The sequence below is a fragment of the Leucoraja erinacea genome, chromosome 32 (genome assembly GCF_028641065.1).
Source record: "Leucoraja erinacea ecotype New England chromosome 32, Leri_hhj_1, whole genome shotgun sequence".
Taxonomy (NCBI): domain Eukaryota; kingdom Metazoa; phylum Chordata; class Chondrichthyes; order Rajiformes; family Rajidae; genus Leucoraja; species Leucoraja erinaceus.
In genome coordinates this window covers 24,138,571-24,155,214 of record NC_073408.1, presented here as the reverse complement: position 1 = coordinate 24,155,214, position 16,644 = coordinate 24,138,571, and the positions used below count along the sequence as shown (strand labels likewise).

At 45.6% G+C, this 16,644-nt stretch overlaps 1 protein-coding gene across 2 annotated transcripts in view; it reads left to right on the top strand.

The window, feature by feature from the left end:
* dcps (decapping enzyme, scavenger) overlaps positions 1 to 16,644 on the top strand; it is a 128,292-nt gene that overhangs the window by 95,375 nt on the left and 16,273 nt on the right. For both annotated transcript variants that reach the window (XM_055660906.1, XM_055660907.1), the window contains exon 3: positions 2,470 to 2,615. In XM_055660906.1, the coding sequence (XP_055516881.1) occupies positions 2,470 to 2,615 (146 nt within the window). The remainder of the gene's footprint in view (positions 1 to 2,469; positions 2,616 to 16,644) is intronic.

Sequence of the window (16,644 nt, the reverse complement as noted above, 5' to 3'; positions counted from 1 at the left end):
AGCCTTGCGGTACCCCACTAGTCACTGCCTGCCATTGTGAAAATTACCCGTTTACTCCTACTCTTTGCTTCCTGTTTGCCAGCCAGTTCTCTATCCACATCAATACTGAACCCCCAATGCCGTATGCTTTAAGTTTGTATACTAATCTCTTATGTGGGACCTTGTCGAAAGCCTTCTGGAAGTCCAGATACACCACATCCACTGGTTCTCCCCTATCCACTCTACTAGTTACATCCTCGAAAAATTCTATAAGATTCGTCAGACATGATTTACCTTTTGTAAATCCATGCTGACTTTGTCCAATGATTTCACCACTTTCCAAATGTGCTGCTATCCCATCTTTAATAGCTGACTCTAGCAGTTTCCCCACTACTGATGTTAGACTAACTGGGCTGTAATTCCCCGTTTTCTCTCTCCCTCCCTGATGCACTACCTTCCCTGATTTATTCTTTTGCCAAACTGGGATGAACAATTTTTGTGGTTCATCCATGCAGTCTTTAAATGTCTTCCATTGCATATCCACTGTCAACCCTTTTAGAATTAATTGCCAGTCAATCTTGGCCAATTCACATCTCATACCCTCAAAGTTACCTTTCTTTAAGTTCAGAACCATTGTTTCTGAATTAACAATGTCACTGTCCATCCTAATGAAGAACTCAACCATATTATGGTCACTCTTGCCCAAGGGGGCACGTACAACAAGACTGCTAACTAACCCTTCCTCATTACTCAATACCCTGTCTAAAATAGCCTGCTCTCTCGTTGGTTCCTCTACATGTTGATTTAGATAACTATCCCGCATACATTCCAAGAAATCCTCTTCCTCAGCACCCCTGCCAATTTGATTCACCCAATCTATATGTAGATTGAAGTCACCCATTATAACTGTTTTGCCTTTGTCACACGCATTTCTAATTTCCTGTTTGATACCATCTCCAACTTCACTACTACTTTTAGGTGGCCTGTACACAACACCCACCAGCGTTTTCTGCCCCTTAGTGTTTCGCAGCTCTACCCATACCGATTCCACATCCTCCAAACTGATGTCCTTCCTTTCCATTGCGTTAATCTCCTCTCTAATCAGCAACGCTACCCCACCTCCTTTTCCTTTCTCTCTATCCCTCCTGAATATTGAATATCCCTGGATGTTCTGCTCCCAGCCTTGGTCACCCTGGAGCCATGTCTCCGTGATCCCAACTATATCATAGTCATTAATAACTATCTGCACATTCAACTCATCCACCTTATTACGAATGCTCCTTGCATTGAGACACAAAGCCTTCAGGCTTGTTTTTACAACACTCTTACCCCTTATACAATTATGTTGAAAAGTGGCCCTTTTTGATTTTTGCCCTGGTTTTGTCTGCCTGCCACTTTTACTTTTCACCTTGCTACCTATTTCTTCTACCCTCATTGGATCAATGGGGCTAGGGCGTTTCAATGCATTTTTAAACATGTTTTTCTCTCTTGTTTATTATATTGTTTACAGTGTACTATGTTTGCATATTCTGTGTAGGAAAGAACTGCAGATGCTGGTTTAAATCGAAGATAGACGCAAAATGCTAGAGACCAGATACATCACCCATTCCTTCTCTCAGTAAAAGATGCTGCATGTCCCGCTGAGTTACTCCAGCATTTTGTGACTATGTTTACATATTATGTTGTGCTGCTGCAAGTAAGAATTTCATTGTTCTATCTGGGACATTTGACAATAAAACACTCTTGACTCTCTTGACTGTTTTGGAAAATATGCATGGTAGTGAGATTGGAATAGATGGCTCATGTAGATACTAACATTAACTGATCTTTTCAGGCAAGCCGTCTGTTTTGGTGCAAGAACAGTTGATGTCCCCCTGTAGCCTTTATGTGACAGGCAAGCAAATAACTGAGGCCTGTTCTTATTATTTATTAAAATAATTTGAGTCTGAAGAAGGGTCTCGACCTAAAATGTCACCTATTCTTTTTCTCCAGAGGTGCTGTCTGACCAGTTGAGTTATTCCAGCTTTTTGTGTCTATATCGGTTTAAACCAGCATCTGCAGTTCCTTCCTCCGCAAAGGCCATCAACATTCCTGTGTACTTAACGTGAGTGGTTAAGGCAGCATTCCTCCGCAGGCCATCAACAGAGCTTTGATCTGATCTGTGAAGGGAGGAACTGCAGATGCTGGATTACACCGAAGATAGACACAAAATGCTGGAGTAACTCAGCGGGTCAGGCAGCATCTCTGGAGAAAAGGAATGGGTGACATTCGAGAGTGGGAAGAAGGGTCTCGACCCGAAACGTCTTAAGGTTACTTTCTATAAATCCTATTTATTTATAGAATAAAATTATTGGAGGCTAAGAAACAGGCCATTTGTTTGGGTTTAACTCAAACATATTACGTTGGGAGAAGGCAATAGTTGAAGACTTGGATTTTGTTTTTGTGTTAATATTTTTTAAATTCTAACAGAAAGTTTGCATTCTTTGGCAGAAATAAAGACCACAGTGGTATATCCAGCTACAGAGAAGCATATCAAGAAGTACCTGCAGCAGGAGATGCACTTGATTAATGAAACAGCAGATGACTACAAGAATATTACCGCTCCATACCTTCAATCCCAGTCCTTCAGTATTCAGGTATTGTCCACTTCAATAAATATTATTCCTTGTGCTCTCTCCTTTCTCATGTCTCAACACAATAGGGTAGCATTTATTTCGAGAGGAGTAGAATATTAAAAACAGTGATGTAATGCTGAGGTTTTATATGGCACTGGTCAGACTGCATTTGGAGTATTGTGAGCAGTTTTGGCCTCATATCTGAGGAAGGATGTGCTGGTGTTGGAGAGGATCCTGATGAGGTTTACGAAAATGATCCCAGGAATGATTGGGTTAACATATGATGAGCGTTTGAAGGCATTGGGTCTGTACTCGCTGGAGTTTAGAAGTATAAGGGGGAGACCTCATTGAAACTTACCAAATAATGAAAGTCCGAGAGAGTGAATGTGGAGAAGTTTCTCTAGGGGCGCTGCACTGGCAGCAGCCTCTACCTACAGCCTGTCTGTAATTTCTATCTTTTTTTTTTTTTTTAAGTTAGTCTAAAGTCTTGTGTTGGGGGAAACTTTTACTTTTCTATGTGGGGGAGGGGGGCAGGGTAAGGGGGAAACTGTTTCCCAGTCTCTTCCTGGCGGGGACGCGACTATTTCTCCGAGTCGCGTCCTCGCCCCCCCACCTCGCGGCCTACCAGCTGGATCGGAGCGGCCTTTCCTGCCGGGGACCAGGAACCGGACCAGGGCTGCTACAAAGGCGGCGCAGCGTTGGAGTCACCACGGAGCGGGCGATGCCTACCTGGGTCGCCGTTTGGAGCTCCGGAGCGTTGAGCCGTTGCTCCAACATCGTGGAGCTCTGGTGCGGAGAGCTTCCCACGTGGGTGGCGCTGAACAACATCGTGGAGTCCTAGGGCGCCTTGCAGAGGGTCTCCAGCAGCAGTCTCCACCCGGCGCGGCCTGCGGACTTTGGAAGCAGCCAACTCCGGTAGGAGGGGGCCGACTCTGGTGTCCACGCCGCTGAGGACGTCCCGCAGCCCCGACGTCGGACTTACAACACACCGGCGAGCGGTCCTGAACATCGGGCCACCCGTAGCGGCAACTGCGGAGGGCTTGGGGAGGCCCTGACCACGGGGAACAATGGAGGAAGAGACTGACTTTGGTGCCTTCCCACACAGTGGGAAACATTGATTCTGCTGTGTGGGGATGTTTTATGTCAAATTCTATAGTGTGTTGTGTTCTTTATTTTTATTGTATGGCTGTATGGGAATTTCATTTCACTGTGCCATTTGGCACATGTGACAATTAAATGTATCTTGAATCTTGAATTTCCTGATGTATACCAGATATTGTTTTTTGGTGGACTGCCTGTGAGCCGCTGAGATAACGTTCAATGTTCAGTCCGTCAGTCCCAGTTCCAGTAGAGGTTTCTTTAAACTCTACAAATTAATAAGTTTGTTGTATTATGACATGGATGGCTATCCCGAGTTACGGGATGAACCAACAAATCTGGTCATTTCAGGATGGTGATACATGGTTCTAAGACCATGTCGAGTATCACAGGGAACCATGGTTGAGTAGGCCAATCGGGCACTACCAAAATACCAGACGCCGAGTCTTGTTGTATTTTGCGTAATACCCGACTGATGAGGCAGAAAGAAGGGAATGCATAGAAAAACAATTTCCCCCAATGCAGCGAAAAAGCATCTATCGCTGATGCCCCAGGGTCTGTGTGGAGAATAAAAAATGGGATTAATGCAGGATTAGTGTAAATGGGGTCAGGGTGGAGTCATTGGGCCGAAGGGCCTGATTCTGTGCTCTATCTCTCTGTGACTCCTTGACTCTGCAATTGTTTAGGTGCAATTGCATGCTTTTTTGATGGTGCTGTCATTTGAATCATGCACAAAGAATGGGGAGGTGGCAATCAAAGATCTTAGAGCAGAGCAAGATGGGTTACTCTCACGCAAACGTGTAGTACGCTCATGGGCAGATTCATGGATGATTATAGGACTCATTTTTGCGACCAGCCCCCGCGTCTTGTTCCGCCATCTTGCTTCCGGCCCAAGATCGTATCTTTTTTCCGCACCGGGAGAGGGAGTGTGCGGCCCGGGGCAGCGGGGAGAGGGAGTGTGGGGCCTGGGGCAGCGGGGAGAGGGAGTGTGGGACCCGGGGAGAGGGAGTGTGGGGCCCAGGGAGAGGGAGTGTGGGGCCCGGGGAGAGGGAGTGTGGGGCCCAGGGGAGAGGGAGTGTGCGGCCCGGGGCAGCGGGGAGAGGGAGTGTGGGGCCCGGCGAGAGGGAGTGCGCGGCCCGGGGAGATGGAGTGTGCGGCCCGGGGAGCGGGGGAGGGAGTGTGGGGCCCGGGGAGAGGGAGTGTGGGGCCCGGGGAGAGGGAGTGTGGGGCCCGGGGAGAGGGAGTGTGGGGCCGGGGAGAGGGAGTGGAGGGTGGGGCCCGGGGAGAGGGAGTGTGGGGCCCGGGGAGGGGGGGGAGAGGGAGTGTGGGGCCCGGGGCGGCGGGAGAGGGAGTGTGGGGCCCGGGGAGAGGGAGTACGGGGCCCGGGGCAGCGGGGAGAGGGAGTGTGGGGCCCGGGGCAGCGGGGAGAGGGAGTGTGGGGCCCGGGGAGAGGGAGTGTGGGGCCCGGGGAGAGGGAGTGTGGGGCCCGGGGAGAGGGAGTGTGGGGCCCGGGGAGAGGGAGTGTGGGGCCCGGGGAGAGGGAGTGTGGGGCCCGGGGAGAGGGAGTGTGCGGCCCGGGGCAGTGGGGAGAGGGAGTGTGGGGCCCGGGAGAGGGAGTGTGGGGCCGGGGAGAGAGAGTGTGTGTGGGGCCGGGGGAGAGGGAGTGTGCGGCCCGGGGCAGTGGGGAGAGGGAGTGTGGGGCGGGGGGGGAGAGGGGGAGTGGGGCCCGGGGGAGAGGGAGTGTGGGGCCCGGGGGGAGAGGGGGTGTGTGGGGCCCGGGGAGAGGGAGTGTGGGGCCCGGGGAGAGGGAGTGTGCGGCCCGGGGCCGGGGCAGCGGGGAGAGGGGTGTGGGGCCCGGGGCAGCGGGGGGGAGAGGGAGTGTGGGGCCCGGGGCAGGGGGGAGAGGGAGTGTGGGGCCGGGGGGAGAGAGGAGTGTGGGGCCCGGGGCAGCGGGGGGAGAGGGGTGTGGGGGCCCGGGGAGAGGGAGTGTGGGGCCCGGGGAGAGGGAGTGTGGGGCCCCGGGGGGAGAGGGAGTGTGTGCCCGCCCGGGGCAGTGGGGAGAGGGAGGGAGAGAGGTGTGGGGCCCGGGGAGAGGGAGTGTGGGGCCCGGGGAGAGGGAGTGTGCGGCCCGGGGAGAGGGAGTGTGCGGCCCGGGGAGAGGGAGTGTGGGGCCCGGGGAGAGGGAGTGTGGGGCCCGGGGAGAGGGAGTGTGGGGCCCGGGGAGAGGGAGTGTGGGGCCCGGGGAGAGGGAGTGTGCGGCCCGGGGAGAGGGCGTCCGGGGCCCGGGGAGAGGGAGTCTGGGGCCCGGGGAGAGGGAGTGGGGGGCCCGGGGAGAGGGAGTGTGGGGCCGGGGGGAGAGGGAGTGTGCGGCCCGGGGGAGGGGGAGTGTGCGGCCCGGGGCAGCGGGAGAGGGGGTGCGCGGCCCGGGGAGAGGGGTTGCGCGGCCCGGGGCAGCGGGAGAGGGGGTGAGCGGCCCGTGGAGAGGGAGTGAGCGGCCCGGGGCAGCGGGGAGAGGGGCATGGAGGGGGACATGTCCCTTGTCTAGTCTGAAATAAAGTTCATCATTGGATCAGAAGAAATATAATTGTGTGCGTTATATGATTATATACATTTATATCACATTCATGTATGTGTGTTTATAAACATTTTATTCTTTAACAAGAATTAACAGAATTATGAACTAACAGAATTATGAATCTAACCCTATATCACACTCAAAAACTTCCCCCGCAATGTCAATTACCCTGCGAGTCTGGTCGGGTCGGGTCGGGTAGGTTCCGGTTACTACAAAATCAACTCAAACACTGCTTGTGAGCCATTTAAAAAGAAATGATTTAAAAAACATTAAAAAAGACAATTACCAGAGTCAAATTTTATTCTTGACAAAAGTATGAACTGACAAAATTATGAATCTAACCCTATATCACACACACAAACTTACCCACTGTTGCCCCGCAATATTGATTACACTGCGAGTCGGGTCGGGTAGGCTCCGGGTACTAAAATGGGCGGTGAAAAATGCCCAGGATCCCCTCCATAGCGTACTACACGTCAGCCCATTGTATTTCGCAGGAGTGGATTATCTTGCTCTGCGCTAAGATCTTTGGTGGCAATAGCCAACACATATATACAATCAAAATAAAGTGATGATTACATGCAGACAACAGAAAGACACACCAGGCCATTTGGCTGACCAATTAATCATCTTGGCATCATAGAAGCATTGATTTCTCTAACTTTGTAACCCTTGCTCTTTCTCCATCCCTCCCCCACCCGTCATACCAGTTTCAAAGTAATCTTGTTGAGACTTATTGTCTGTACTCATTCTCACCCAACAAATAGCTGACAATGGCCTGTTTCCTTTATCATCGGTACTTTTTTGCATATCTTTCATTCATTTGTTCTACATCTCTTTATGTCACCGTCTACAGTGCCCTCCATAATGTTTGGGACAAAGACACATCTTCTATTTATTTGCCTCTCTACTCCACAATTGGAGATTTGTAATAGAAAAAAATCACATGTGATTCAAGTGCACATTGTCAGATTTTATTAAAGGGTATTTTATCATTAATCAACACATAATACCCCAAAATGAAGAAGCGAAAACAGTGTTTGGAATTTTTGCAAAGTAAATAAAAAGAAATAACTGAAATATCACATTTACATAAGTATTCAGACCTTTTGCTATGACACTCAAATTTGAGCTTAGGTTCATCCTGTTCCATTGATTATCCTGAGATGTTTCAACAACTTGATAGTGGTAAATTAAATTGATTGGACATGATTTGGAAAGGCACACACCTGTTTATACACAGTCCCACAGTTGACAGTGCATGTCAGAACAAAAACCAAGCCATGAAGACCAAGGAATTGTCCGTAGACCTCCGAGACAGGATGTGTCGAGAGACACATCTGGGGAAGGGTATAAAACAATTTCTGCAGCGTTGCAGGTCCTGAAGAGCACAGTGGCCTCCATCATTCTTAAATGGAAGAACTTTGGAACCACCAGGATTCTTCATAGAGCTGGCCACCCGGCTTAACTGAGCAATCAGGGGAGAAGGGACTTGGTCAGGGAGATGACCAAGAAACCAATGGTCACTCTGACAGAGTTCCAGGGTTCCTCTGTGAAGATGGGAAAACCTTCCAGAAGAATATCTGCAGCACTCCATCAATCAGCCCTTAATGGTGGAGTGGGCAAATGGAAGCCACTCCTCAGTAAAAGACACATGATAGCCCGCTTGGAGTTTGCCAAAAGGCACCTAAAGAACTCTCAAACCAAGATTGAACTCTTTGGCCGGAATGCCAAGCGTCACGTCTGGAGTAAACCAGGCACTGCTCATCACCTGGCCAATACCATACCTACAGTGAAGCATGGTGGTGGCAGCATCATGCTGTGGGGATGTTTTTCAGCGGTAGGAACTGGGAGACGAGTCAGGATTGCGGACAAGATGAACGGAGCAAGGACAGAGAGAGATCCTTGGTGAAAACCTTCTCTGGAGTTACACAAAAAAGCTGGAGAAACTCAGCGGGTGCAGCGGGTTTCTCCAGCTTTTTTGTGTAACCTTCGATTCTCCAGCATCTGCAGTTCCCTCTTAAACACCTTCTCTGGAGTGTTCTGGACCTCAGACTGGGGTGGAGGTTCACCTTCCAACAGGACAACGACCCTAAACACACAGCCAAGACAACGCAGGAGTGGCCCAACCAGAGCCCGGATTTGAACCCAATCTCTGGAGGGACATGAAAATCGTTGTGCATTCACGCTCCCATATAACCATATAACCATATAACAATTACAGCACGGAAACAGGCCATCTCGACCCTTCTAGTACATGCCGAACACATAATCTCCCCTAGTCCCATATACTTGCGCTCAGACCATAACCCTCCATTCCCTTCCCATCCATATAACTATCCAATTTATTTTTAAATGATAAAAACAAACCTGCCTCCACCACCTTCACTGGAAGCTCATTCCACACAGCTACCACTCTCTGAGTAAAGAAGTTCCGCCTCATGTTACCCCTAAACTTCAGTCCCTTAATTCTCAAGTCATGTCCCCTTGTTTGAATCTTCCCTACTCTCAGTGGGAAAAGCTTTTCCACGTCAACTCTGTCTATCCCCATCTGGTCTGACAGAGCTTGAGAGGATCTGCAGGGAAGAATGGGAGAAATTACCCAAGTACAAGTGTGCCAAGCTTCTAGCGTCATACCCAAGAAGACTTGAGGTTGTAATCACTGCCAAAGGTGCCTCATCAATGTACTGAGTAAAGGGACTGAATGCTTATGTAAATGTGATATTTCAGTTATATCTTTTTAATTACTTTGCAAAAATTTTGAAATACGTGTTTTCGCTTTTTTATTATGGGGTATTCTGTGTAGATCGATGATTAAAAAAAAAAGAGTTTCATCCATTTTAAAATAAGGTTGTAACATAACAAAATATGGAAAAAGTGAAGGGGGCTGAATACTTTCTGAAAGCACTGTATAAGAGAGCACTCAGCATCTAGTCTTTCCTCCAGTTTTTCCATCACCTTTGGAAACTGTTATTGCTGTTTATCAACATGAGGACCAAAGTTGTGCCAATGGAAGTTAAAGAAGCCATTATGAGAATGAGAAACAGGAATAAAACTGTTAGACACATCAGCCAAACTTTAGGCTTACCAAAATCAACTGTTTGGAACATCATTAAGAAGAAAGAGAGCACTGATGAGCTTATTAATCACAAAGGGACTGGCAGGCCAAGGAAGACCTCCATAGTTGATGACAGAAGAACTCACTGTATAATAAAGAAAAATCCTCAAACACCTGTCCGACAGATCAGAAACACTTTTCAGTAGTCAGGTGTGGATTTGTCAATTAACACTGTCCGCAGAAGACTTCATGAACATAAATACAGAGGCTACACTGCAAGATGCGAACCACCGACCGGTTAGCCGCATAAATAGGATGACCAGGTTACATTTTGCCAAGAAATACTTAAAAGAACAACCACAGTTCTGGAAAAAGGTCCTGTGCACATATGAGACGAAGATTAACTTATATCAGAGTGATGGCAAGTGCAAAGTAATGAGGAGAGAAGGAACTGCCCAAAATCCAAAGCATACCACCTCATCTGTGAAACACGGTGGTGGGGGTGTTATGACCTGGGCATGTATGGCTGCTGGCTCACTTATCTTCATTGATGATACAACTACTGATCGTAGTAGCATAATGAATTCTGAAGTGTATAGACACATTCTATCAGCTCAAGTTCAAACAAATGTCTCAAAACTCATTGGCTGACGGTTCTTTCCACAGCAAGACAATGATCCCAAACATACAGCTCAGGCAACAAAGGAGTTTTACAAAGCTAAAAAATGGTCAATAATTGAGTGGCCAAGTCAATCACCCGATCTGAACCCAATTGAGCATGCCTTTTATATGCTGAAGAGAAAACTGAAGGGGACTAGCCCCCAAAACAAGCATAAGCTAAAGATGGCTGCAATACAGTCCTGGCAGAGCATCACCAGAGAAGACACCCAGCAACTGGTGATGTCCATGAATCGCAAACTTCAAACAGTCATTGCAACAAAATACTAAACATGACTACTTTCATTTGCATGACATTGCTATATCCAAAACATTATGGTGCCCTGAAATTGGGGGACTATGTATAAACACTGCTGTAATTTCTATATGGTGAGACCAAAATGTATAAAAATTGCCTTTATTAAAATTTAAACAATGTGCACTTTAACCACATGTGATTGTTTTTTTCTTTTACAAATCTCAAATTGTGAAGTACAGGGGCAAATAAATAAATGATTGGTCTTTGTCCCAAAATTATGGAGAGCACTGTATATCTCTCATTTCCCTTTCCCCGACGCTCAGTCTGAAGAAGTGTTTCGACCTGAAAAGTCACCTATTCCTTTTCTCCGGAGATACTGGCTGACCCAATGAGTTACTCCAGTTTTTTGTGTCTATCTGCAGAAGCTTAAGACCAGGAAATTCTGGAAAAAGCTCCCGATGTCTTTAATAGGTCGAATAAATGCTATAAAAATTATCTTTGTACCACAAATCCTATATCTATTTCAATCAATCCCTATATATCTTCCAAAAAAGTTTTTCAAAAAACTGGACTCAGACATTACAAATTTTATATGGGACTATAAATCCCACAGAATACAAAGAACACACCTGAGTAAACCCAAAGAGCTGGGTGGTCTAGCGCTCCCTGACTTTACGTACTATAATTGGGCAGTAAATATTAAAATTATGATTCACCTGCTGGACAATTCTGCCCAGCAGGTGGACTGGATTGTAATGGAGAGAGAGGACTGCTCTCCGTGCAATATAGGAGCGACTCTCCTCTCACCAATGAATCTGAATAACAAAAATTACAATAAAAATCCAATTATACATAGCGCAATTAGAATTTGGAAACATTGCGTACAGTTTTGGTCTCCAAATCTGAGGAAGGACATTATTGCCATAGAGGGAGTGCAGAGACGGTTCACCAGACTGATTCCTGGGATGTCAGGACTTTCTTATGAAGAAAGACTGGATAGACTTGGTTTATACTCTCTAGAATTTAGAAGATTGAGAGGGGATCTTATAGAAACTTACAAAATTCTTAAGGGGTTGGACAGGCTAGATGCAGGAAGATTGTTCCCGATGTTAGGGAAGTCCAGGACAAGGGGTCACAGCTTAAGGATAAAGGGGAAATCCTTTAAAACCGAGATGAGAAGAACTTTTTTCACGCAGAGAGTGGTGAATCTCTGGAACTCTCTGCCACAGAGGGTAGTTGAGGCCAGTTCATTGGCTATATTTAAGAGGGAGTTAGATGTGGCCCTTGTGGCTAAGGGGATCAGGGGGTATGGAGAGAAGGCAGGTACGGGATACTGAGTTGGATGATCAGCCATGATCATATTGAATGGCGGTGCAGGCTCGAAGGGCCGAATGGCCTACTCCTGCACCTAATTTCTATGTTTCTATGTTTCTAAATAAAACAGAATATAAAATTAAGAAATCTATCTCTTTTATCGCCAATAGTCAATAATCTGTCGTTTAAACCTACTATAGATAAATCATTTACACAATGGGAAAAAATAGGAATCAAAACGCTCGGAGACTCGCATGAATGTGGAAAATTATTATCATTTCAACAATTACAACTGAAATATAATTTGAGAAATAATCAATATTTCAAATATCTTCAAATGTGCGACTATCTGAAAAAATACACAAAAGGCTATCATAACATGCCTCCAGACTTACTGGACGAAGCAATGAAGACAAAGGCCGAATCAGCAAACCTAATATCATACTTATATAACACTATTTTAAATATAGAAATACCTACAACTGACGGTATTAGAAGAGACTGGGAACAAGAACTAGCTATAAAAATGTCAAAAGAGAGCTGAGATAAACACTTTCCATATGTGCATAAATGCTCGATCAATGTAAGGCATACTCTAATTCAATTCAAAACATTACATAGACTATACTATTCAAAAACCAAAATAAATAAACTTTTCCCTAACGTCTCACCCATTTGTGATAAATGTCAGTCTCAAGAAGCTACCATAGCGCACTCTTTTGTTTTTTGTATAAAAATCCAAAAATTCTGGAACGAAATATTTGAAATTTTCACAAATCTATTTAAAATAAAACTGATACCAAAAGCAGAATGGATTATTTTTGGAATAATGGAAGGTAGCCCTGAACTAAACGTGTTTCAAAAGAATTTATTTAATTACGGGCTAATAATGGGAAAAAAGCTTATACTCAAATTCTGGAAAAACGCTCCTATACCAACAATAAAAATGTGGATTTCAAACATGTTTGAAACATTACACCTGGAAGATATGAGACTCCTCCTCGCAAGCAAAGCAGACCACTTCCAAAAGACGTGGTCTGCATTTATGAGCTTTCTAGAAGCATAAGGTGCAATAGTAATTTAAAAAATAAATGGTGCCAGGATCTGGTAACGGGGGATGAAAAATATGGTTGGTATATCCCTTTTTGCGGAGTTTTTCATAATAGAGCGATTGTTTCTCTTTCTTTTCTAGGGTCTATTTCTTAACTTTCTTCTCTAACTCTCTCTCTAATGGGCTCTCTTTTTCCAATACTTTCCTGCACTTTCACAACTCTTTCTCACTTTCCTTACTTCTTTTATTTCTATCTTTCTTAATAAAAAAAATAAAAATAAAAATATAAAAAAAGAACAGGAAATAGGTTTGTATGCACATTGAGTCCTTGCCAATAATCTAGCACTCATTTTTATACTAATTCTATAATGTCATTTTATTTTCACTATACTCCTGTTAATTCCATCCTTCCCCCTCCCCCCTCCCCAGATTATACCACTCTTCTGCACACACACAGACAATTTAGTGGCCAATGAACCGACTAAAGTGCATGTATTGGAATATGGGAAAAAAACACAATACCCAGAGGAAACCCATGCATTAAAAGGAGAGCATGCAAACTCCACACAGACAGCACTGGAGTAGTACAGTGGCAGCTCTACAAGTTGCACTGTTTTCTTTATGCATTTCTAAGTCAATAATCTTGGCCCGTATTTGCTGGTGGGAAGCTGCGTGGGCCCTGCTTGAACTCCTTCTGAGTACCCTGTTTTATAATTTTATTGTCATTTTTAATTAAGTTTTCCTTGAAATCCATATTTTGCTGTCATCCTAAACTCGAAAAGTAATTGTCTTGTTCGAGAAGCTCAGGCATGGCAGGGTCTGTATATCCACCTATCCAATTGTTTCAAATGTTAAATAAGCAATTACATCACCCCTTTGTTATGTGCAGGAGTCATTAATTTGTTCTGAATGTCCTACCCTTTTTAATGTGGAATGAATTCAGAAAACCTTTGTCTGCATTTCTTTCAATAATCTAATATATTTTGAAATATGGTTCAAAATTGCACAGTACTCATTAGCAGGTGTTAATTACAATCATATTGTCTCTCAACCATTTAAAGCACACGCTGTTTAAAATCTGAACATTCTAGCTGCCTTCCTTTTCGTAACCACGGCACACCATTTTTTGCCAAGTTTTTCATCTGAAACACTTTCTGTTGCGTTATTTGCTAAAAAGGCTATTCATTATATTAAAAAAAACCCACAATGGAAACAATCACTGCTTCAAGAAGCAGCTATGGAAGGAGAAGCAGGATTTCAGGTTGAAGGCATTTCATCAGAACTGAGGAGGAGGAGAAAACAAATAGATTTTAAGTTGCAAAGAGCATCTTTGGTACGAATGGAATATCTCTGATGAAGTGATGCCAGGGTTGCGGTGGAGATTAGCTAAACTTGAGATTAACCGGTCGATGGGTATATATGGACATTTAGTGAGAGAATCTGAACAAGGAAACAAAAGCTTTTAAGCGAGGGTGGTTAGTGAGTGAAGATACAACAAGGGAACATAAAAGGTGCAAAATGCAACATTGGAGTTTGTTTCGATTCATGTAAAACATACTCATAGTTGCCCAAGCACAGAAACAAATCTTTCTGCCCTCCACCACTTGCTGACCTTCTTGCCCATCCACACTAATCCTATGTGCCTGCATTGGAACTGTAATCTTCTACGCCTTGGCTATTTAAGTGTTCTCTAAATGCGCCATCAGTAGAGCCAGGATGTTTAGGCACTAAAAAACTCTGAAATAGGCAGGCAAAAAGGCAATCAAAGGGCAAAATAAAATTACAAAAAAGGTATAAAAAGGCATTCATTGACAAAAAAAGGTCTAAAAAGGCATTCATTGACAAAAAAGGTATAAATAGGCATTTATTTCCACCACCAAAATATGGTTAAAAATAGTAATATAAAGTATAATACGTTAAATGACCAGTTGCTAGCATTTTTTTCAAATTATCTGGTGGTAAACTATGCCATCTGTCAGACAGAATATACTTCAGTTGTGAAAAACTTCTTTCACCCCAGCTGAGGTCACTGGTGCATACCCAAAAAAAAGCTACATACTCTATATTCATGTTGATATCTTTTGCATTACAACTACATTTGAGAACCTTAGCTGTCCTTTGTATTTCAAGATCTAAAATCATTCTCACATTTTCCTTGTATGTCTTTACCTACATCGCCAAGAACTTTACGGATATCATCAGTTACTTTGTTGAAAACCTGCAAGTTATTCACTAATGTTTCGCCACGTTTCTCAAGGGAAGTGGTAGCTTGTGGGACGTTTGCAAAATTGGAAGCAATAAACACAAGAGGGACTTTTTCTGCATGATTTCACTGACGATTCTGACTGCAGACTAGATTAAGTGGGACCCGTTGGGTCCCATGTTCACACGGGAGGGCTGGTCCCCCGACGCAATATTCCACCTCTCCACCAATTCCAATATTGGTGGCCAGTGGGGGGGGGGGCTTTCTGGAGCGCTGGTATGGGTTCTTGGGGTGGCAGCTAAGTCCCTCAAGCCTGATCTGCTGGCAGCTCACTCACGGCTGGTGGGCTGGCAGTTGACTCATGGCTATTCCTTGAAATTCCATTTCAAGCCGGGTGCGAGGCCACCAAATTCAAATCCATTTTCCTACCATTTCAACCAGGGTGCAAGGCCACCGAATTCAAGTGCAGTTTCCTACCACTTCAAGCAGGGTGCAAGGCCATCAAATTCAGTACAGTTTCATACCACTTCAAGCAGGATGCAAGGTCGCCAAATTCAAGTGCAGTTTCATTCCACTTCAAGCAGGGTGCAAAGCCACCAAATTCAAATGCAGATTCATACCATTTCATGCAGGGTGAAACCACCATAAAACCACACAAAACACCAAACTCACAGTTCAGTAGACATTCAGTGTGTTCAGTTGATTCACAGTTCAGACAGAGTTGTGACCTCTCCCTCCCCTATCATGCAGAGGCTGAGCCACACCCACACTTCCGGGTTTTATAACCCCTCCCCCTCCCACCGGAAAAGGTGTGGCCTTCATGGCGTGATTGACAGGAGAGAGATTCTCAACATTTTTAAAACACTGATAACACTTTTATTTTTCATTGATGGGAATAATTCTCTGCACCTGCTGAGCAGAGGGGTGACTGAGTAAGATGGCCAAAAATGACATCCATAAGTGGTAGCGTTTTATCTAAAATCAATATACAGTGCAAACAGAAAGTAAGTGCATTTGTAGTAGTGCCTTTTAACTTCAAGCCAAAGCACCCAAACCGCCATTTGCAGTAAGTACTGCCTTTCAACTTTAAGCTAAAGCACTCAAGCGACCATTTGAAGTAAGTCGTGCCTTTCAACTTCAAGCCAAACCACCCAAGCCACCATTTGCAGTAAGTAGTGCCTTTTAACTTCAAGCCAAAGCACCCAAGCCACCATTTGCAGTAAGTAGTGCCTTTCAACTTCAAGCCAAACCGCCCAAGACACCATTTGCAGTAAGTAGTGCCTTTCAACTTCAAGCCAAAGCACCCAAGCCACCATTTTGAATGAATTTCCTTTATTGGCATTCAGACCTTACGGTCTGAACGAAATTTCGTGCCTGCAGTCATACATACAATAATACAATAATAAACAACAATAAACACAAATTAACATCCACCACAGTGAGTGCTCCAAACACCTCCTCACTGTGGTGGAGGCAAAAATCTTAGGGCTGCAGTCTTCCCTCCTCTTCTCCCTCTGCGCTGAGGCGATACCCCACCGGGCGATGGTACAAACAGTCCCGCAGCTCACCGAACCCCGCGAACGGGCCGGTTCAAACACTGCGGCCCGGGGGTGGTCGAAGCCGCCGCACCTCCAGTCCAGCACACGCAGCCGCCGGCCCGCGGCTGAGCCCAGGACTCTGGACACCGCCGCCAGAACGTCGTCCCAGCCACCGGAGCACCGTCCCAGCCCCCAGACCGGATCGCCCTCACATGAGTACCATTCCATCCTCGGGCTGGGCCACTCCGACGGGAGTGCCGTTCCTCCCTCGGGCTGGGCCACTCCGACGGGAGTGCC